This window comes from Antechinus flavipes, chromosome 2 (assembly GCF_016432865.1).
Source record: "Antechinus flavipes isolate AdamAnt ecotype Samford, QLD, Australia chromosome 2, AdamAnt_v2, whole genome shotgun sequence".
Taxonomy (NCBI): Eukaryota; Metazoa; Chordata; class Mammalia; order Dasyuromorphia; family Dasyuridae; genus Antechinus; species Antechinus flavipes.
In genome coordinates, this window is record NC_067399.1 from 497,837,121 (window position 1) to 497,861,062 (window position 23,942).

The window sequence follows — 23,942 nt, forward strand, 5'->3', positions numbered from 1 at the left end:
CCTGACTCCACCTCTACCTTTAACATCTTTTCCATCTCTTCCCTCCTCTCTTTCCCCATCCCCTAGCATCACTTTCTCTGGTCTATTACAATCACTTCTCACAGGTGTTCTAAGCTCTGTGTTTTCTTTCCACTCACCCCAAACCTAACCTGTTCTTCATAACATTACCAGGAAATCTTTCTGGTGCATAAAATCATATCTTTTGCTTTAAAGAAAAAGGCTTCAGGAACTGTTATTCAACTGTTAACTGAGTAAAATTCAAACTCTTTAGCTAGACATTCATTCTGTCTCCCTAAGCCATTTGTCACCCAATTGTCTTTCCAGCATTCTCCCACATTATCTCCTTCCTATTACTGTAAGTTAGAGCCAGGTACTACCACACAACCCTTTACCCCTTTAAACATTCCCAGGCCCTCCAGCTTCCATGCCTTTGTTCACATTTTCCCCCATGCCTAAAAAGCCTTTCCTTGCCTTTTCACCTGTTGAATTCCTACCCATTCTTTTAAGTTAAGCACAAAGTAGTTGCTACATCAACTAGGTAGACTTCCCTGATGCCTTCAGTCTTACAGTTAAAAACTTTCCTCCATAGACCCTACATAATATTGCATTGTACTCATCTCACTCACTTATCATGTGTCTTCTATTGTCTATGTTTGTATCCATTATATTTAAATTTCACAAGAGTAGGAACTCAAATCTTATCTAAACTATGCATCTCTGCTAGGACTAACACAATTTTCTGCACCTAATAAGCACTTAATAAAATATTTGTGGAACACATTAATGAGAAGAGAAGTGTCAATCAAGGTCTTGAAAGAAGATTCTCTAGGGTAAAAGTTTCAAAGAGAAAAAGACACCCCCTAAAACACCAAATAACTTGGTCAAGGGAAGAGAAACAAGATGGGTCAAATAATCAAAAGTAATTGGGATCCCAAGATGTGAAGAAAATAGATCTCATTACATAAAAAAAAGGGACAGGAAAAGAAATCTGACCCCAGAATCGAGGACCGGTACTCAAATCCTGTCTCTGAGGGTACCAATGTGCTCTGAAACAGTTCATTCATCCTGAGCTTCAGTTTCCTGTGTGTAAAATGAGGAATGAGTGGAGATGCCCTCTGAGGTCACTTCCAGCTCTAGATCCACAATCTATGCTATAACCTGGCCCTAACTCAGTGTGCAGCCCAAGTTTTCCTCTCTCTTCTCAACTCTTCTCTGGGACATAGCATCCCTATCAGGTAAAAGACATCTTCAGACCCTTCTTCCCACCCTCCTAATTGCAGTAGCAGCAGTACACACTCCTACCTGGCTCCCAGGGTTCAAAGGGGCTAAGATGATGTAGTTGGGGTCAAGAGGAGCTGAAGGCCGGGACAGTGGTGGCAAAGTGTGCTGGGCCCGTTTCCCCACTTCACTATAGCGCTCCCAGCCGCCCACAAGCAGCCCGTCAGAGCTGTCACACACCAGGTGACAGCTGCGGCGCTGCTCAGGTCTGGTCCCCAGACCACTGTTCTTCTCCCGTTTATTTGGGGGTGACTGGAGGTCATGAGTTGACTTGCACGAGGCCCTGCGCAGGACACCACCATCAGGCCCAGGTTTGATCTGAGGGATAATGCGCCACACTAGCAAGATGATCTCACCAGGGCAGTTCCTGAAAGAGGAGTTAAGGAAACAAGGGAGAGGGAGGAGATGCCAATTAGCTCTGATTTGCCAATAACCCAAGGAAGAACAAAAGCATTTGAGGGCATAGGAGTAGGCAGTGGGGTCAGATAGGCCAACGTGGGATAAGACAAAGGGATCGGGGAAGGCTTAAACAGTCTTCAAGCGCTTGGGGTCTTGTCCCCTTGCTCCCCAGTCACCTGATCTCATGGGCCAGCTCCACGCATTTCCAGTGTTCCACAGGCTGCTCATTCAACTGTAGCACCGTGTCTAGCTGCTGCAGCCCTGCCCGCTCTGCAGGGCCCCCTGCCAGGAGAGACCACCCCCACCACCACTCAGTTACCTGAAGGAAACTGTCAAGTCCCACATCTCTCTAGTCTACAGACACAAGTATGGCCTCCAACACCTGCAAGTGCTAAGCCTCAAGTTTCTGGCTCCAGATCCATGAGCTATCCTCTGACTTCAACCAAACCGGGGGTCTGACCCAAGCTTCCTTTCCCTTTTCTCTCCTTCTCTGGGATGGTCCAGTAAAGATGTCACTCAATACTTACCTGGCCTCCCTTCACTCCCCAACCACCCCTGCCTGTCTAGACCCATCCTCATTCCCCTGCTATCCCCCTCTCCCGAGCTTCTGCCCCACAGAGGCCATGGCATCTCTGCCTGCCTACTTTCACCACCTATTTCCTCAGAGAAAAGGGAACAGTTGCATGGAGAAAGAGGACAAGTTTGATTCTGTCAACAACTTGCTATGGGATTTCATAAGTTGTTAAACCTTGTTTTCCTCTGTCATAAAATGAGGAGGCTAAGTTAAATGATTGCTGAAGTACCTTGAAGCTCTAAAATTCTATAATTTATTTCATCTCTGAGCTCCTTAGAGAGAGCTTGTAAACAAATTGAATTTTGATGAGGTTAAATTCTGAAAATATTTCTAATAAACTAAATAAGCTTAGTTTTACTTCAAATTGGTCCCCTAATTTTTTTTCCAAGAAATTTTTGTTTTGCTTGCAATTCTTTTTTTTAAGTAAATGGTTAACTCCGGGTTTAAAACATTTTAGCTTTTGTTTCAACTATTCAGGATCCTATTTGCAGTCTATACAAGGTAACAAAACCATGGAGTTAAAAGCTTGGATCTTAAGAGCCTAAAGCCAAAAAGCTGCATCAGAATCATTTACTTACCAGAATCTACAGCTTGAACTCGAACGGGAGAGTCACAGCAGATGGTGAAACCAAAGCCGTCCCTTCCCCTCGGGATGGTAATCTACAACATATGCCCAAAACCCATTATTTCCAGAAGCCCATTCCCTGGAGAAGGGGTATGGAGTCCTCAGACTCCTCAGTCCTCAGTCCTCAGACAAAGTAGAAAGAGCAGCTCCAGATTTATAGAAAGTGAGTCTCGAATGCCAGGCAAAGTTTCAAATTGTCAGGGAGAACTCAACTTGCCAACCAGCTCTCAGTGGGGAGCTGAGCTTATGTGCTCTCCTAATATTCTTACAAATTGTACAAGGTAATTAGTCAATGCTCCAAGCTGACAAATTGCAGTACTTGGCTAACACTTCTGAACATAGTTTACAGGTTAAAGAAACCACAATTTTGTTGCCAGGACACAATCTATAGTAACAATATATTCCACCCCTATCAGCCCCTTTCCATACGCCAGGTTCTTTGACAGAGTGATGGAGTATACTCTGCCTCTCTTATCCAGAAACCTCAGGTGTGGACTGGGATCAAAGAGCTAATAAATGCTCAAATGGTATTCCTTACAGGAAGGTCTCTCTAACAAGAAAGCATGTGTCTGTACACAAATGTAGCAAATACAAAAAATTTTTATTGAACATCCCCTTTATATGCCCACCTCTATGCTAAATGCTCCAGAAGATATAAAAGACACAGTCTCAGAGAACTTAGAACCTAGCTGTGGAAACAAAACACACATAAACACACATTCTTCATTTCCCACCTCATTGGTATTATTTTTCATTTCTCCCAAAAGCCCTCTCCCATCTCATCAGGAACTTTGGCACAGTGGATAGAGCACCAGCCTCAGCACCTTGGTTCATCAGTTCCCTCTGCTCCTTTGTTGGAGATAGCGAATGAAAGGAAGAGATCCATTTAGGAAGGGCAGTCCTGGCCAGGGCCAGCCATTTCTATTCTTCTCATGAACTGAGCCAAGTCCCGTCTCCTTTCTGCTTCCTTTTATGTGTCGTCTCTTCAATCTGTCAGCTCCTCGAGAGCAGGGTCTGGTTTTCTTTTTCATATGAGTAACCCCAGCACTTAGCACAGTGGCTGGCACCTCATAGGCATTTAAATGTTTACTGATTTTCACACACCAATGGTTAAATAGTAAGCAATTTAAGACTATATAGAACTAAATGCCAAGTGAACAATATCAGACAAGCTATTGAAGTTAAGCAAAAAGAAAGATCAGCATAGATTGGAGGTTAGGGAAGGCTTTATAAAGAAGGTAAAATGTAATTAATCATATTTCTACATTACTCATGCTGTGAAACAACCAGGACAAAAGGGAAAATAGTATGCTTTGATCTGCATTTAGACTCCATAGTTTTTTCTCTGGATGTGCACAGCATTTTCCATCATGAGCCTTTTGGAATTATCTTGAATCACTGTATGGCTGAGAAGAGCTAACTAAATTAAACATTGTACGAGGAAACTGTATACAATATTTTCCTGGTTCTGCTCACTTCATTTGGCAACAGTTCATGTAGGTCTTTCCCAGGTTTTTCTGAAATCCACAAGCTCATCATTTAAAAATGAGCATTTTCTTATATAAAGCCCTACTTGCACTATTTTAACTTAACCAAAGACTTAGTTTTTTGTTAATATTAGCTCACTGGAAATGGTCTTTCAGAAAATTCCAATGCTTGAGGATTTTTTAAAAATAGACAATGAAAGCAGTTCTTTAGAAATAAAAATGAAACCATATTATAGAAATATGAACTAACCTGGAAGACCAGTCTGAAATTACATTTTCAAAGGAATTAAGGTTGATTATAGAAATACAGAAAGTAAATTCAGATAACTTAAATTGTTCTTTTATTGCTTAATATAAGTCCTGTTTTGATGTATGATAAACTTATAATAGTTGTTATTATTGTTGTTTTAAAAAAAAAAAAAGAAAAAGAAGAAGGTAAAATGGGCCCTAGAGAATGGTTAGGTTCTAGATGGATAACTGGTAGGGCATTCTAGACAAGTTGAAAAAATTGGCCTACCTGAAACCTAAGGTGCATATTGGATTTAAAGTTGGCTAGGAGGCAAATTGTGGAAAGCCTTAAAAGTGAGTCAGATTCACACAAAGTAAAATTTGATCCCCCAACTGGCTAGCCCCAGCCCCTTCACTCTGGGTAAAAGTTTTTCATTTACATAGAAACTACCTCAAGGCTGGGATTGAATCAGTGCATCTGAAAGAAACTAGTCTGAGTTCCCAAGACCTGTGAGGAGGATCACTGGTTGGCCTTGCTGCTACAGCTCAGGAGATTCTGTTTCCTATGAGCCCTGGAATGCAATTCAAAGCAAGTTTATAAAACAGGAAATCTGACAGACAAGAAGGGAGGGGTGATGTGATGGGGAACCCTAGTCCCATAAGAATTCTGGGAAAATACATAGCCAAAGCAGGAAAAAAAAAGAAAAAGAAAAACAAACCAGCAAAGAACACACACACACACACACACACACACACACACACACACACACAGATACTGCCCATGTCCAAGCTCCAAAGGCAAGCCCAATAAGATTCCGGAAGTTATGTACTGCACCAGAAGACAAACACATCCTGATATTGATGGGGATGAGGGGAATGGAAGGGAAAAAAAAGATGCAAGTCAACTGGTTCTCATGAGAATCTGTACCTACCAAAAGCAGAGTCTAATAACAATAGTGTTGTTCTATCATACCTTAAGCTATAAAGATAAAAACAGAAGGCACTAGGTCTAATGTTTCTCTTGCTATATCCTGACAATATTAAAATCCAAAAGAATTATTTTTAGTGTCTAGAAAATATTGAGCACTAAAAATTCCCAATCAGAAAATAATATTTTAAAATATATTTTATATAATACTAAGCACATTTCTTACCTATTATTCATTCATATTTTGTAGATAGGCAAAGTGAGGCCCAGAGAGGTAAAATACCTTATGCTCACATTTCCAGATGTCAAAATCAGCCCTTATCTCTTACCTCATATTCCAACACTTTACTATACTTACCATCTTCCCTAATGGGATTTTGCTATTCACATCAACAGACCCTACATCCAGAGTTGGAGAGACTATTTAAGATCATGGAATCCAAACGTCTCAATAAATATCTGGATATACTAAGGCCTGAAAAAATAAATGGCCTGGCCCAAGAGCACAGGAAAAGCCATGACAGAAATGGCTAGAACAGAAACAGAAAAGCATGGCTTGGGCAAGGCTTCATCTCAACAGAAAACATCTCAACATCTTCATGTCTGAGTTGAAATTCTTCTCAAGGATGCCTCTTGCTACTGTCTCTTGGTCTTATTTTGTTTGTTACCAGTTTCATTCCTTTGGCTCCACAAGCCAATATGCTCACCTATTTTTAAATGCAAGATTTGATTTCAGCTTTTAAGCCCTCATCAGGTATGCCCATTCTCAACCTCTATTTTGCCCAAATTTTCCTGGTTCCAGCGTCCCACCCTATCTGTATGAGTCACTTCTGCTCCCAATTCCTAAACCAACTCCTGATCTAGTATCATGTTAACTATACGGCCACCCAATAATCCAGCTATGCTGAGTGTCCAATACATGTTGACTCATATATTTCCAAGAATGGGTACGGGCCAAAAAAAGAAGGTAAGTGAGAGAGAACTGGATGCAGAGCAAAAAGCCAAAAACTACTGATCTAAGAGGTGTTGCAGAAGATATAGGAACACTACCGTTTAAATTTCTGCTCAGAAGCTAAACACCCAAGTTACCTTAAGGCAATGGTTCCCCCCCCCCTTCCAGCCCATAGGCAGTGAGCAACAAATGGAAGTGCTGTCACTTGTTTTTCCTCCTGCCAAAGAAGCCACAGAGGATTCAAAGAACATGAGGAACAAATCAAGTCTTCCTCAGAGAGAGGAGATACCGTAAGTAGGATAAGATTCTCCTTGCTTTCATACTATCACTACCTTCTTTTGGGGGGAAAAAAAACCTTCATCTCCTAGCCTTTGACCACCATCCCCCAAAGACCCAAATATCAATCCTCTTTACTTCAAAAGTTTGCCTGGATCATATCTGCCACCTAAGACTGAAATGTAAGGATCTATCCCTCATTCAGAAAAGTTCCAGGGTTCATCAATAATCTTGTATCATTCCAAAATAACTCTGCTCGGGGAAGAAAAGGATGCCTCTCATTATTTCTGGGTAATGTTGTCACCTTACTTCTAGAGGCCTCAGGTTTCCCATCTACAAAATGAGGGAAATGGACAAAGCCAGCGCTAAATCCCTTCTAATTCTAAAGTCTAGTATCCTAACCCCTGAAAGCTGAGGGTTATATAAGCCTTTAAAATTCACAAAGCATTATTTCAACAAACCCTCACAACAACTCAAAGAGGTGAGAACTATAGTTCATTTTGGCAGATGAAGAAGCTGAGGGTTACAATAGTTAAGTCCTTAGTCACCAAACTAGGAAAGCCAGAGACGGGATTTGAAGCCAGATCAGTCCTCACTCCAAACCCAGTGTGCTTTCTACTACACTACCCTATGTCACTCTCAGAGCTGGAATTGCCCTTTATGAAAAATCCTTTAAAATAACTTTTAAAGGGTCATGGAAAAGAGGAAGAAAATAACAATGATTTTTTTAAAAAAGGAAAATCAGTAGTTAGAATCAAAAATGTGTATTTTTAAGATAAGAGAGGTATTTTAACAATGAGGAGAGGACAGAAGAAGTAAGATCCTTTGGATTCTTTGAATCCCTTAGGTTCTTAGGAAAATTCTCAACCTACCCTCTTCTCTCTCCCCCTTCATTGAGGTCAAAGAGAAATATGCCAAACAGGTGTAGAAGATAAAGTCAGGGCACAGAGAGGAAGGGGATACATAACAGTAATACCAAATAGTCATTACCAGTCCACCCCCAATGCCCTTACATTTCCAGAAATTGAGTTTCCACCCACCTGTCGATAACGCCTCTCGGAACACACTTTGCAGAGCCCATTGAAGCGATTCATAGCTACAGGTCCCAACTCAGCTGTTAGCCCATGAAAACTCAATTCCCCAAAGCAGTGGGAGTCCTAGTCACCCTGCAGCACGACAGCTTGGACTGAGCCACAGTTAACTGGCATAACCGCCCATGGGAACCCAGCTCCACAGAAGAATGGCAGGAAATCACCTTTCACCTCCCCAAGCCCTGTCTGAGCTGTATGCCTCTTTACGATAAGCCCTAGGGCTTCCTGAAACCTCTGAATGACAAGGAAGAGAGAGTTTTATATTAAAATTCCTGTCAACTATTTAGTATTCCCTAGCCCCTGCACTATTGATGTGGCTTTTGTTCTGGCTGCATTCTTGAGCATGGAGCACTTTGTTATTGCAGTGTTCTCACAAACACTGCCTAGGATGGGAAGCCTAGGCAGAAAACACAGTTCTCCTCTATCGCAACCACTCCCCCTCCCATCTAGCACAGAGTCTGCCCAGTCTGGGATAAGGAGGAAGAGCAGGGCTTGGGGAATCCAAGAAGGGCCCACAGTTGTTTGTATCATGACATCCCATCCTGTTTGTGTTCAACACAAAATACAATTGTGTAAAAAACCTACCCCAAGGGATCGAAAACAAATAATGTATGTGCTTTCCTAACCCTATCATTTCTATTTGTGTGAAATCTGCTCAAAATGAGCAGCTTGGAACAGGAATAAAGAGAACAGTCACAAAAGGGCAACATGAAAACTTGAAGACTGGATAAGAGGTCAGGGAGATTTACCAGAAAGGCACACCCAGTGTAGCAGAAAGAACCCAGAATTTAGAATAAGGGGAATGAGACTGAAATCCTGGCTCTACCCTAATAGACCCAAAACTTTAAAACATGCTTCATTCACTCCTTTAAGTATTAGTTTTTTCATCTGTGCAACCAGACTCTGAATTTCCAAAAAATGATCATAATCTTTATGCTTTAATAATCTTTAGGGAAACACTTTGTAAAATATTACATTAGTAAGAATCCATTCTAATCATCATGACATGATTAGCTTTGGTGCCTCTTTGTCCAGCTATCAGTTTCCAAAGCAGCTTGGAAAACCACTAGATTTTGGTACATACTTTTCTTAAAGACAAGTCCAATGGACAAAATAAAAGCAAGCCAAATGAGACTGGTGGGGTTTGCTACTAAAGCCCTGAGTCTTTATCAAGCAGATAGAAATTTGACTTGATTCTATATAATACACATAAATTTTCAAAGACATTCTCTGATTTATGGTACAACCTTGTGTTAGGATAGAGAAAGGAAAAATTATTCTTTATAATTCCTCCAACAAAGTTGGAAAAAAAGTTTTAAGTCCCAGTCCATCTAGACAAAAGACATCTGAGTTATTAAAGACCTGATAAGTTGTTTCTAACATGATTAAGTTGCTACTTGTCATTGGTCCTGATCATCCTTCCCAATGTTCCCTGCTTACCTTAGCTCTCCCATTCCTCATTTCATTAGCCTAAACAAATATACCTGATTTAGGGTCTGCAGTTGTAGTTATAGAGAAAACAGTACTAAAGATTCAAAAGCCAAGGAGATAATCCTATTGGACTATTAGCTATGTTACTCATAGGATGCATAAGGGGCATTTATGGGCAAAGCAATAAAGAAGTGTAGCTCCACCTCTAAAGCTCTGTTTTAGTACTTGAATCATAAAGTCCATATTCAGAGTTAAAAAGGACTTTAAATATCCTTTCAAATGGTAGGTAATTAATAAATGTTTGCTGAATCGAACTATCCTAATCATAGCAGCATACAATTCAGAATTGAAAATACTTTTATAAATAATGACAACCCTTTCCATTTACAGAAGTGGAAAGTGAGGACCTAAACAGGGGAAATGATTTGGTCTTGATCACACAGCAAAGCCAGGGCCAGAGAATAAATCTCCTGACTTTCCATCGCACCATCATGTTTGTCTCTCTGGGAGATAAAAAATATGGCCCTCACTAGAAGCCAGAGAGGCAATGGTAGCAGTAGCACCCCAAGCCTGTCCCCCTGGATGAAGCCCAGGGAGATGAGGAAGGAATAGTCACACTGAGTGGACCCTCCCACCTCTGAAACTCAAACATCTCTAAGCTGCAAACAGACTTGCTGTCTCCCACCCAGATACAGTCCCAAAGGAACCAAAATGAAAGGAAATTGAGAAGAGGCACAGATCCAATTCCATTTCCATTAAAACTTGGAGACATGGGCTAGTATTATAATCTATCTAAAGATCCCAATACAAGAAGTCATCAACTTTGTCACTTTTGCTGGCTTTCCCATTAATAAGCTGTGCTCAACCCAAAAGAGAAGTAAAAGGGAGATAACTTAGCTCCCAATCCCAATTGCTGTGATGGTTGGGAACACTACAAATTCATGCCATGTAATTTCAACTAAGCCCTAAAGCTACACACCAAATACTTTAATTCTTCCATAAATGACTCCCTATCTCATTCTCTTGAAGCATGTTCAAAGTTTCTCTCTTCCCTTCCCTCTCAGAAGACCGAATTTATCTTAACACTTCACTGGGGAAAAAAAAAAAAAGCCTCCCTCTTCTGCATGCAGGATAGAAAAGATGGCACTGCTGTGGCTACTTTGAAGCACAATTCCTTCTGTGTGTTGGGATTCCAGATGACCAGAGTCAGTCTATAGGGAAAGAGGGCCCTCAGATTTAGAAGGAGTTTAAAGAGCTACTGCTGCTTTAATGCTGCTCTCTGGGTAATACTACATAAAAGTGCAGACTGACTAACCCGGGAGCTTTCAGAGCCAGTTTTGATTGTGTGAAAGGAAGGGAGGGGAGAACAGGTCCTGGATTTGTTTGCCTGGCAAAACCCTACAGATTCAAACAAATAAGTAAAAATGTAGCCAAAGGAAAGCAGCCAAACAGAATTGAATGCTGATAAATCACTGGCCTTGTTGAGTCTGATTTTCTATTGGGGTCCAATGTTGTGTAGCTACTCCCTATCTAGGATCATTCATATATATCAAAGAAAATTGACCCCATATCAGAGGATCCCACTCCAAATCCCAGACCTGCTCTCACATGAGGGCAGACAGCAGTACCTCTTAACAAATGAGGTATCCAAATCAAAAGACAACCTTCTCTTTAGCCTTACATGGCTATAGAACAGACAGCTCCTTAATTCTCCTTTAACAGTTCCCCAAAGTTACAAACCACAATCCCTATTCATTCAGAATTCTTTGCAGAGGGGAAATTAAGTTTTTAGGACAGAAGCCCAGGCTAAGTTTTTGTATTACAGCTACCCTATGGGATTTCTCCTTTAGCCTGAGAACAGATTCAAGATATGTGGCTGCCAGCCAGCTGTGTCCCAGGATAGGCAGACCTGCTCTAAGGCAACCCAGATACTGGCACCAGCATATATCATAGGTCAGGGCCTCATGTATCTACTTCTCCGCAACCAGTTAGCTTCTGGAACTTGGCTGGAAGAGGCCCAAAGTCTCTGTGGGCTAAAGAAGAGATGTCTAGGGCTTGAGTGAAGTGAGCAGAACCAGGAAAACACTATGCACAGTAACAGCAAGGCTGTATGATGATCAACTCGCTCTTCTTCACAATACATGATCTAAGACAATTCCATAGACTTGGGATCTGCATCAGGGATAGAACTATAGAAATTGAATGCAGATTGAAACATACTATTTTTCACCTTTTTGTTTTGTTTTGTTCTTTTTTCTTATTTTTTCTTTTGCTCTGAGTTTTCTTTCCCAACATGTGACTCATATAGAAATATGTTTAAAATGACATACATGTATAATCTCTATCAGATTGCTTGCTGTCTTGGGAAGGATGGAAGTAAGAAAGGAGGGAGAAAAACAATTTGGAACTCAAAATCTTACAGAAATGAATGTTGAAAATTATCTTTATGTATAACTTGAAAATAATATACTATTAAAATAATTTTCCCCCCTGAGGTAATTGGGGTTAAGTGACTTGCCCAGGGTCACACAGCTAAGGAGTGTTAAGTATCTGAGATCAGATTTGAACTCAAGTCCTCCTGACTTCAGGGCTGGTGCTCTATCTACTTTGCCACCTAGCTCCTCTAAAGTAAAGTTAAAAATAAAAAAACAAGAGGCATCAAAAACCTACAGTAATATCAATGCCAACACTGCCAAAATAAAAACCCTGAGGGAATTTAAAAAAAAAAAGTTGTTTGACATTGTCCAAGTCATTTAATTTCTCTGGCTTCAGAAGCCTCATCTCTAAATTGGGTATACTAATTTACCTGATTACAGGATCATGATTAAATTAGATCATCTTTAAAAATTCCTCTCCTTGACAAACAGACCTGAGTTTCAATGGATAAATGATGGACAGAAACAGCTACACCCAAAGAAGGAACACTGGGAAACGAATGTGAACTATTTGCATTTTTGATTTTCTTCCCAAGTTATTTTTACCTTCTGAATCCAATTCTCCCTGTGCAACAGGAGAACTGTTCGGTTCTGCAAATATGTATTGTATCTAGGATATACTGCAACATATTTAACATATATAGGACTGCTTGCCATCTTGGGGGGGGGGGTGTGGAGGGAGGGAGGGGAAAAAACGAAACATAAGCGAGTGCAAGGGATAATGTTGTAAAAAAAATTATCCTGGCATGGATTCTGTCAACACAAAGTTATTATTAAATAAAATAAAATTAAAATTAAAAAAAATTAAAATCCCTCTCCTTGTTCTAATATTATTGTGGCTCTTGTGCTCTCAGCATCAGTTCATTCTCTCTGGGAATAGGACCAAAGAGGAGCAGCAATATATGTTTTAGCTCACCCAATTCATCCAAATGGGCAGAGAAGTGAGAAGCTTGTGTCTTTATTCAAAGAGAAGGGAAATATTTATGTCTAAAGTGAAAGGTATTGCTCTTCCTTTTATGACTCCAAATGTACTTGTTAGTTTTATTCATATATTTAGTCTTTATTATACAGAGTTTCCTAAAAGTTTTGATGTACTTTTAAACTTCTAAGAGCTTATAACTGCCCCAAGACTAGGGCACTCTATATATGGTCTTATTCTCACACTGACTTTTGTCTTAATTTCCTGGCTAGACTATATATAGAAGTTCCTAGTGGGCCTATACTTCCTCTGTTCAATGCTTGAGTACAGTGCTGGGCATAAGCAAATCCTCATCCATGACCTACTAATTACTACATTTCCAATAATATACTCTGTAAGAAAAAGACAAAATTTCAGAAATCCTTCCCACATTCCCATGTCTCCTAGATAAGACTTCTGTGCACCTAACCAATGAAATATTATCCAGTTTCAGATCCAAGAACAACAAAATCAGCAGCTGCCAACCTCCTAAGATGTTACAATAATCTGACTTTTGGAATGACGGGGCACATTCAGCTACTGGTGCAAATTAAGTGTGATGGGGAAGCTTATGAGAGGAAAGGAAAGGTTTCCAATGCTATAAAAATCCTCAAAAATATGTTTCTTCCCATTCTCTTAGTGTTGAGACTAAGGCATTGACTGAGAGGGAAGAAAGGCTGAATAATGGGAAGAAAGCACTTAGCTCATAAGGAAGAGATATAGTAAAGGCAAAAAATAATAAGCAACTTAATAAACTCAAAAAGCTGCTACTTGCTGAGTCTTCACCAATCCTATTGTCCTGAAGTGCTCCTTGGAAAATATGGAAGAATGAAATTACAGCCTCATAGCATTTGGAGGTAGAAGGTCCCAAGAAGTCATCCAGTCCAAACCTTACCACTTTACAAAGGAGGAAATTGAGGCCCACAGATGATCAGTGAGTAGCAGGGCAGGGATTCAAATTCAGCCTCTCTGACTTGCAAAATTATCAAATCACAGAGTTAGGAGGAGGCACGTAGCTTAGTCTAAACCTAAAAATGAATCCCTCCTAATACACACACACACACACACACACACACACACACACACACACACACACACAGTGATTATCCAGCCTTTGCCCAAAGGTCTCCAGAGAGGAAGACATATCACATTCTGGGGCAACTTGTTCCATTTTTGGATAATTCTAATTGATCTGCCTCTGAAATTTCTACCCATTAATTCTAATTTTATATTCTGGGGCCAAATAGAAGCATAATTAGGCTTTCTTCTACAATTAAGACTTTAAAGTATTGATGACAACTATCATATATCCAGCCTCCAGGTTAAACATCTCCAGTTCCGTCAACCTATCTTCAATTAATTGGTCTTAATTGCCCTATTTCTGTTGTTGTTCATCCTTCATTTTCAAAGGGGACCAATGACAACTTGAGGTGATGGTTTGATTTATGTGTGAATTGTATTTGGTGTTCTCCAACTAAGAGTTCAATTCTTTATTCTACCTTTATCCATCATATCCCAATTAGTTGCCAAGTCTTGCAGATTCTACCCCCTACAACACCTCTCAGCTTTGTCCCCTTCTCTTTATATTTCCATTCAGTCATTACCTTAATTCAGAGCCTCCTCTCCTCCTCTAACCTGGATTATTGTAATAGTCTCCTAATCAAGTCACTTCATAAGGAAGGCCTTTCCTGATCCACTACCCCTTGTCTAGGAGAAAGAGTCTCCCACTTGAAATTACCTTATATTGACTTAATATTTTATTTGTATTTGCTCTATGTTTTTTATTTCAATAGAATACATGCATCTTAAAAGCAGTTTTTTCAGTTTTGAATCTGAAACCCCAACTTCTGACACATAGAGAGTACTTAATATTTGTTGCACCATCTTGATTGCATTCCCCCTGAAACTCCCCTTGATTGCTAGCAAGGGGAAGTTTTGAGCTACTTCCAAGGCAGCTCTGTATCCTTCCTTTCGGGATTCATCTCCCCTCCAACACATCTGACTCCACTTTTCAGATTTTCTGTATATATTGTGCTCCTCCATTAGGATATAAACTTTCTTGAGGGGAATTGTCTTTTTTGCTTTTATTTGTATTCCCAGCACTTAGTGCCATGTCTGGCAGTACTAAGTGCTTAATAAATGCTTACTGATTTGACTTGATGACTCTAAAAGCTCTCCCTTCAGCTCTGCAATGCCCTTCTTAAAAATATGATGCCCAGGACTGAAAATGAGATTTCAAATGTAATCTAACTACCACAAATTCAGCAGATCTATCAATCACCTCCTTACTCCTCAAAGTTATACATGCCTGTCTTAATGTAGCCCAATAAAGCATTCACTTTTTTTATTGCACTATCATGCTGTTGACTCATATTGAGCTTGTAGTCCACTAAAACTCCTAAATCTTCTTAAGATAAACTATACTTCTTTCTTTCTGTTTTGTACTTTCACAATTAATTTCTTGGACCAAAGCTTAACACTCTTTTATTGCAGTGGCTGTCCCAGTTTTTTCAGTCATGTCTAACTCTTCCTGATCCCATTTTGGGGATTTTCTTGGCCAAGATACTGGAGTAGTTTGCCATTTTTTTCTCTAGCTAATCTTACAGATGAGGAACTGAGGTAAACAGGGTTAATACAACTAGCATATATTTCAATCTGGCTTTGGACATAGGAAGATGAGTCTTCTTAACTTCAAGCCTAGTACTCTATCCATTGTGTCCTAAAACTTTACCCTATGCCTATTAAATTCAATACTATAATAAAACCAAGTTACTTCTCCAATTCATGTGATAAATATCTTTTCTGCATTACCACAAGCAATGGTTTTTGATACCTATCACTATAACAGGAACTTTGAGAATTTCAAGAGTGGAATTTGACTATTTCCACCAATGAAAAGCTAAACCAATAGAAAGGAGGGGAATCTAAAGCCAACATAGATTATTGCTCCAAAAGGCAACTTGGAAAAGTATCTAGTACAAGGCAGAATGCTTATTCTCAAATCTATTCCTTTGCACTAGAAATCCTCCATGCCTCCAGCATTCTCTCTCACCAACAAGCTGCAAGTGGAAGCTAGTATCAGACTTGGCAGGGATAGATGAGGTAGAGGAATCTAACTCAAAACAGGGCAGAGGAGGGGGGTTAGTGGCAGCTCAGAGATCCTAGTGGGAACAAAGGATTAAGGTTGGGCAGTAGACAAAGATCCTCACAAAAGCCCTTGGACCCTAAAGATACTTAAGTCAATATTTCAAGGAGCTATATTAGTCAAAGGAGCACAGACACAGATGACAGAGAGCTGCCTAAAACTCAAAGATTAAATGACGTATTCATGATCACATGACTAGCAAGTGTCAGAGTTAGGTCTTGACCATAAACTATCCTCTAAAACTAAGTCTAGAATTCTTTTAAATGCACCATGCTGTCTCAGGTCCTGATTATTCGGAGTTTCCACTCCTCTAGGGAAGTGACTCTATTTTGTTCCCAAATCTAGCAAAAATCTCTAAGCAAAGTCTCAGTTGATGTTGCATATTAACTCCTAATTCTTAAATAATTGTAACCAGCCAGGTTTCCAAACTATCCATTTTCCAGAGCTTCACAAAGTTCTGTTTTAAGTAATAAATATGGTACTTAAAAAACAGCCACAATTATGCGAATTACAGCAGATTTCCTATTGATTTTAAGGTACCTTATAAAGTGATTCTACTAGACATACATTAATGGATGTCCAGCAAGCTACAGACAATAAAACCTTGAGAAGTGTTCTGATGGTCGACAGCTGTTCTCATTATCAGTTGGTATCCAGGTCTCCCATTCACCCACCTTTAATTGCATGTTTTCACTGTCCACATGTTTCAGTGCTAGATCAGGTTTTCTCAGTAATGCATCTAAAAGATAATCAAGAGAAGCAAGTCATCAATAGGGATATGCAATTAATTTCTATCTATTGTCTACTGTTTAGCCCCAGATCACCTACACGAAAGGGATGAACTTCAAGAAAAGCTCCCTAAGAAATTTCATTCTCAGTGTGATTACAGGGTCCACTTCTGCCCCTAAGCTTATATAACACACATAGCCAATAACACCCTCTTCTCCAAAAGAAAACTCAATCAAAAAAAATAAGAGTCAATATAAAAGGTCAATTTTTTTGTTTTGTTTTTTGTTTTTAAACTTTTTATCGACAGAACCCATGCCAGGGTAATTTTTTACAGCATTATTCCTTGCACTCACTTCTGTTCCGATTTTTCCCCCTCCCTCCCTCCACCCCCTCCCCCAGATGGCAAGCAGTCCTTTACATGTTAAATAGGTTACAGTATATCCTAGATACAATATATGTTTGCAGAACCGAACGGTTCTCTTGTTGCACAGGGAGAATTGGATTCAGAAGGTATAAATAACCCGGGAAGAAAAACAAAAATGCAGTTTATATTCATTTTAAAAGGTCAGTTTTGAAGAACTTAACATGGACAAATTTTAAATGTTTTTTCATTTTTTTAAATATTTATTTTGTTTACACACACACACACACACGTATGTATACAAGATTCACATCAACAATAGGATAGCTCAAAAGAAAGTTAAGTTAAAGTTAAGATAGTTAAGGTAAAAATAGCTATCATGTCATACAAATGAGGTGCAGAGGAAAAATAGACACAGAAGCATTAGAGGAAGGTCTCAAAGCTTTCCTGCCTAGAAAAATTGCCCCTTCTGCCTAAGGTGAGCAAATCATTAATACCAGGTCAGTAAAGAGAGTAACCTCTTGAAATTATTCACTTTTATCAAAATATAGGGTTAACAGGCTTTAATACAAACATAGGAATAGAACCGTCTAGATCCCTGGAAGAAGGTGGAAGCAGGGAAAGTATTGAAGGAATGCCATTAGTGTGGTCTCCAAATAAAACTCTTTTATAATCAGAGCTTGAAACTATGGAAAACATACCTCTGCTCTTTTTCAACCGCCGAGTTGCCACCTTAAGATGTTTCGTGAGGCCTAGGTCCTGTCCCAGAAGATAATACCAGCCACTGATCTCCTATGGCAAGAAGAACATTAGTAGGATGAGGAAGGAAGGCGGACATTTTTAGAATTAAGTTAACAAAATCACTTGGAAGGAGGAGCAGTGTGGCAAAGACACCATTATCGGATCTGGCCGCCATTACCAAGTGTCTATGATGTACAGTCTACTGTTAAAACAATGAGAAACTTGGTCTATTTAGACAGTTCTCTCATAGAGAGAACATGGAGGAGGACGGGGCTGCTGTTGCTGTGGCTAATAGAGAAGAAATGAATATAAGACTCCTGAAGAAAAGAAAACATCCCTAATTCTGAGAGAAAGGACTCAAGTCTACCACTTTAGCCTGAACAGAAATATCTCTCTCAAACTATTTCTGCTTTAAATGAAACCACCAGAAGAAGTCGGCCTCCTGACGTCCTCAGTGCCTCTGATAAGTGAGAAGCCAAACAAGCAGCATAAACAGCAGCTCCCTCTTCATCCTCTGAAATTCTGGACTCTGAAAATATTTTGAAGCCAGTTTAAAAAAAAAAAAAGTCTCATCACTGCTTCTCTAACACTCTCAATGAGTAGAATGTAAGCTCCCTGAAGGCAGAAATGGCTTCATTAGCACAATATCAGGTAAATGGGAGATGCTTCATAAACCTTGGTTAAACTTTTAAATTCCACTACCAGTTTATGATGCAAAAGTTCATGAAATCTGTCACCTCCTAATCCATGGTGTATCTACTGCCATCTTAAGGTTGCACAATTCAGATTATTCCTTCACTTTAAAAGTCTTTGAGGCTTCCCATTGCCTGTGGACAAAGGTCAAACAGTGGGCCCTCCGGGCCTTTTTCAAGGTCAGTGTAGCTCATGCTTATTTTGTCAGCCTCAAATCACACTCCCCCATCTGCACATCCCATCTCCCACCAAAGGGGCCTCCTTGCCATGTTTTCCTACTTCTCTACTCTTATCTCCACTTAATGAACCACCAGTGCTCCAAATTCTAGTTCAGATTTCATCTTTCCTGTGAGGCCTCCCCCTTACTAAGGCAGATGAGAAGCAGAGGGCAGCAGGGGATCGGGAGTTCAGCAAAAGAAATAAAATAACAGCAAAATGCACATTTAGTTAACATTTTGAGAACAGGTTAAGAGAATTTAATAACTACCACAAAAGAAAGTATTTAATAATCTTCACCCTATAAGAACATTTTGAAAGTTTCCTATATCTAAAAATATAAAAGTTACTGTGAGAAGCAAATGAGATAATAGATATATTTCTTTATGTATCTCAATAATTATATAGAAATATGAACTACTTTTGTTTTAACTTTTTCCTCTCCTTTTCTACTGTCTAGAGTCCCCAGTATACTGATTTGTCCTTTTTCTTTTTTTTGGTGAGGCAATTGGGGTTAAGTGACTTGCCCAGGGTCACGTGGCTAGGACGTGTTAAGTGACTGAGGTCAAATTTGAACTCAATTCTTCCTGACTTCAGTCAGGGCTGGTGCTCTCTCTACTGCGCCACCTAGCTGCCCCCTCATTGGTTTGTCCCTCAATTGGTATACTCAAAACTTGCTGAGCCTTGTTCCAGTCAGTTCATCTTATGAAAAAAATCTCTAAAGAAGAAAATGGCAGCCGAGGAGATGGATTTACTCCCTTTGTGAAAGTCAGAAAGTCCTGGATTTGGAGTCAGGAGAAATGTGAGTAACACCCAGCAATATGACCTTGAAGAAGTCAATTAAGACTTTTTTTTTTATCTGCAAAATACAAACAATAATATCTGCACTATCTACTTCACATCAGCCACAATAATGTACACAAGGGGTGACAGTAATTTTATATCTTAGTCCTTTCTATGCACCAAAGACCTTCTTTTTAAACAACATCCCTTTCCCAAAATTCTGCTCCTTTTGGAAGAGTTCTGAGCCAGTGGTTTTAGATATGGAACAGTAAAAGGGGATGGTTCTAGCTCAATCAGACTTGGTAACAAAAGTCATTCCACTGACCCAATTACAAATAATAATATTTATATAGTGCTTTAATGTTTATAAAGTGCTTTACACATGCCATTTCATTTGATTCTCATATCATAAGGGAAACTCATCTCCCTCAGTTCATAGATGAAGAAACTGAGATTGAAAGAGACTAAAAAATTAGTCCAGGATTACAAAGCTATTAAGTATCTGAAGTAGGAGTTGAATTCAGATTTTCTGATTCTTAAGTTTAATACTCTATCCATCATATCATCTAACTGCCTCTTTGTGGGACAGGCAGAGTCTAAGTCAGGGACTTTATCACCTCCCCTGAAAGTTTTCAGAGAAAATTTCCCAGGACTGCACCACTTTCAGAGTCATGATTATCACCAGACCTCTCCTGGGGACTTACCTTGTCAGGGGCCAGAAGAGACTTCACCCCAAAGCTCATGCAGCCAATGAGTTGATTCTGTCTAGATAAAAAACAGAACTTTAATCAGTATCCGGACCAAAATGGGGAAAAAATGGACTGACTAGGCTTTTGAGAAACTTTAACTAAGCAGGAGGTAGATTTGGAGCCAAATCCACATATCAAAGAAAATCCAAGATAGACTGGAATTGCTTGTTATGAAGCTCTACTGATTCAGGAGGGATATCTGGCCACTTATTCAAGAGGTAATCTATTACCAGTGGGATATGAATACTGGAACAAACTGCAGTTAATAAGAAGAAAGTGGAATTATTATTGGTCCCATAATCCAAAATGTCTGAACTGGCCATTTTCCAACTTCTCCATTATCTTCCCCGTACTCCCTTAGGTCCTCTCTTCAGTTACAAAACCTCAAAGTGGAAATGAAGATGTGATGAGATCACTGTGCACTGTTACAGCTTTTAACATTCAAAATCTTTTCCCATCCACATTTTGATTTCATCCTCACAGCTTTCCCGTACGGCAGACAAGGCAGGTATTGCTCTCCCTGTGTTATAGAGGATGTGACTGAAGCACAAAGACAGAAACCTGCCTGAAGTCATCCAATTCTTCTACATCCTTGCCCGTACTCTCTGCATTCCTAACTGGAGCAAAGAGACTAACAAAAAAATGAGTGGGATGTTTAACAGCTCTACTGTTAATCATTATCTTCCCAGTAAGCTCATCATGAGGGATAGGAATACTGTGTCCATAGGGATGATGGAGCATGGAAAGAAGTGATCAGTCACAGGCTCCACAAGAAAATGTCTCCATAGTGATCCACATTACAGAGACACTTTCAAATGTACTAAGATAGAAATTAATCATGGAAACCCAAGGTCAACCAAGAAAAACACAACTTCTAGAATCAATTGTGTAGGTAGGTGGTACAGTAAATAGAGCGCTGGGCCTAGAGTCAGGAAGACTAAATTCAAATCCAGCCTCAGACATTACAAGTTATATGACCTCATCTGAGTCACTTAATCAGTTTGCCTTGCTTCCTCAATTGCATCATGGGTATAATAAAAGTACCTACCTCCCAGAATTATTATTAAGGATCAAATGAGATACTCATAAAGTACTTAGCACAGTGCCCAGTACATAGCAGCACTATATGATTGGTAGTTCTCATCACCATAATCTTTAATGAATAACACTAGTGTTGTAAAGTTAATATGGGCAACATAAAACTTAAAGACTAGAGGGAGCATCTGACTAGTCCTAAACAATTAGTATTCAAAATCTATTAAAGTCCTTGTATTTAGGACTTTCTTTCACAGATGGTAGCTCTCAATCTGGCATTCAAAGCAAAAGGTTAATTTACACTGGCAAAGATTCCCTTTCCTCTGCAGAGGTGACAAGCGGGTACATCAAGGCAGTTTTCATGATACCAAATCAAAAGATAAAGTGTCAAGAGCACTAGTTGTCTGTGAATTGATCCAACCATTCTGAAGAATAATTTGAAACTGGGCCCAAAAGGCTATAAAACTGTGCTAATTCTTTTACCAGCAGTATCATTCCCAGGTCTACACTCGAAAGAGATCAAAGAAAAAGAAAAAGGACTCATACATACAAAAAGATTTTTAGAAGCTCTTTTTGATATAGCATAAAAATAGAAATTGATGGGATGCCTATCAACTGGGGAATGGCTAAACAAGTTGTTGAATATTATGATAACAGAATACTACTATGCTATAAGAAATAATAAGGGGAGTGATTTCAGAAAAACCTGGAAAGATTGATATGAATTGATATAAAGGAATGTGGGAAGAACCAAGAGAACATTGTACACAGTAATATTATTATAATAATAATCAACTGTGAACTACTTAGCTTTTCTGATCAATACAATAATCCACAACAATTCCAAAGAATTTAAGATTAAAAATGCTATCTGCCTCCAGAGAACTGATGAATTTTCAATACAGAGTGAAGCATACTTTTTTCTCTTTGTTTTTTTCCCCAAAACATGGCTAACATAAAAATGTTTTGTACAATTTCATATTATAATAGTGCAATATTTAAGGTAAATATGAAATTTAAGGTAAACTGAGAGACAGTAGTCTGAATATAATCAATTTATTAGTTAGTCTAATAAATTGTAAATTGGATCAACAAGCTCTTTCAATGACAAAAGACAAGGTGGAACTTACTAGCTTTCACATAGTTTTGGAAAATACAAGAGAACAAAGAACAGAGTTAGGTAGTTAGGGAAAACAATGCAATTGGTTACAGAATAGACAGCATCATGGGGATGGGGACAACTTGAGTGGCTAGAAATTGTGAATGAAAGATTAGCAACAAGACCCTTCCTGTCTGTGATTAAAAAATGTTCACTGCAAAATTAGAGATAGTGACTACACCTCTCTAAATAACAGATGAGACATCCTTAAAGGACAGCATGATGATATAAAGATTCTAAACTCCTTAGGGTCCACCTGCCTTTTTCAAGGGTAATATATTTCCTTGACATAAGAATAGAACAGTAATAAAAAAGGGAATTGATTTCTAAATTTGACTCATTACGGGACAGCTGAATTTCCAAACTAAGTTCAGAGGCAAGAAATCATGACTTGGATAATTACAAGACAAAATTAACTGTAAATATGATTAATTTTTTAAAAAACAACCTGATTTTGTCAATTAGCATTATACTTCTTGCCTTCTTAATAAATGGGGGAGAAATAAGAAGAGAATTCAGAACTGAAGTTTTTTTTAATTGTAAAGGTTTTTGGAGGTTTTGTTTTGTTTTTTTTGTAAGCAGTAGCTATCCTGTCCTATATATCCTATATATCAGGAGACATAATAATGACTCTACAGCAAAGGACAATAAATTTTAAGGTCACTGTTCTTTCCCACATACACACATCCTAATCCCTTTTTCCTTTACATCTTGGTTATTTTTTCCACTTATTAAATTATTAAATGTTCCCTAGACTCTTTACCTTCATTTTCATATGCTGTCCTCTCTTCATGCTCAATTCTCCAAATAAACAACCATACCAATAATCTATTCACATTTGCGAATGCTCTCAGTTCCTAAAATACTAAATTCTCAATTCCTAAATCCATAGCCAAAAATATATACCATTCTTGGTACAGAGAAGAGACATATATAATAGAAACAGACAAGTAATTGGGATACTTGGATGGAAAACAATGAACTCTCCTCATTGGCTTAGTTTTTGTTCTGATTCAAATTTATTTGCATGCCAAGCAGAAAAGGATCTTGGGAGATTAGGAAAACCAATGGATCTCTGGAGGAAAGAGGACTATCAGACCCTTGGTGATTTGTTTAAAATGAAGTTTCCCAAAATCATGCTGAGGGAGTGTGGACTGGCAATAAGAAGGGCTGCAAGGTCAGATTTTACCCTCTTTGTGTTAGGTATGTGAAGGTCCTGATACTCCCCCCAAAACTGGCGGCAAAGCTTCTAGATTCTAAGCTAAAAAAAGACTTGTCCTCGGATGAAGAAGAGCTAACACTTCAGGCGAGGGCTCCAACTGAAGTCAGAGCTGAGAACAGAGACTGCCCAACCACATCACAAGCTAAGCCACAAAACCAGCAAAGCTCCGTCTGATGGATATGCGAGGACATACAATGTGCCCACCACACCAGCAAGGGGCAGCCCAGGAGAAGCACCCAACAGGCACTATCATCCGTTATCAGTCATGTCCGGCTTATGCTCTCCCCCATTAGCCATTCCTAGACCATGCCCCCAGCGCTCAGGCCTTCTCCATCCTCCCATCAGAATGATCCTGGGCTCAGGAGCTTTCCCTTTCTGTCATCCCAGACTAACCAACCACATCACTTCCAGACCATTTCAAGCCCTGATGTCCTTTCTTGATCCACA

At 39.3% G+C, this 23,942-nt stretch overlaps 1 protein-coding gene across 6 annotated transcripts in view; it reads right to left on the bottom strand.

Annotated features, from left to right (window-relative positions):
* The window catches only part of RGS3 (regulator of G protein signaling 3), a 176,809-nt gene that overhangs the window by 118,735 nt on the left and 34,132 nt on the right, over window positions 1–23,942 (bottom strand). For 3 of the 6 annotated variants that reach the window (XM_051979981.1, XM_051979982.1, XM_051979985.1), the window contains exons 8-13: window positions 20,035–20,095; window positions 17,599–17,689; window positions 16,482–16,546; window positions 2,830–2,911; window positions 1,854–1,959; window positions 1,303–1,645 (exon numbers count right to left, since the gene is read on the bottom strand). In XM_051979981.1, coding sequence (XP_051835941.1) covers window positions 1,303–1,645; window positions 1,854–1,959; window positions 2,830–2,911; window positions 16,482–16,546; window positions 17,599–17,689; window positions 20,035–20,095 — 748 coding nt within the window. Of the gene's footprint in view, window positions 1–1,302; window positions 1,646–1,853; window positions 1,960–2,829; window positions 2,912–7,787; window positions 7,984–16,481; window positions 16,547–17,598; window positions 17,690–20,034; window positions 20,096–23,942 lie in introns of those variants that run through there. The other 3 variants (XM_051979983.1, XM_051979984.1, XM_051979989.1) reach the window with 3 other exon arrangements.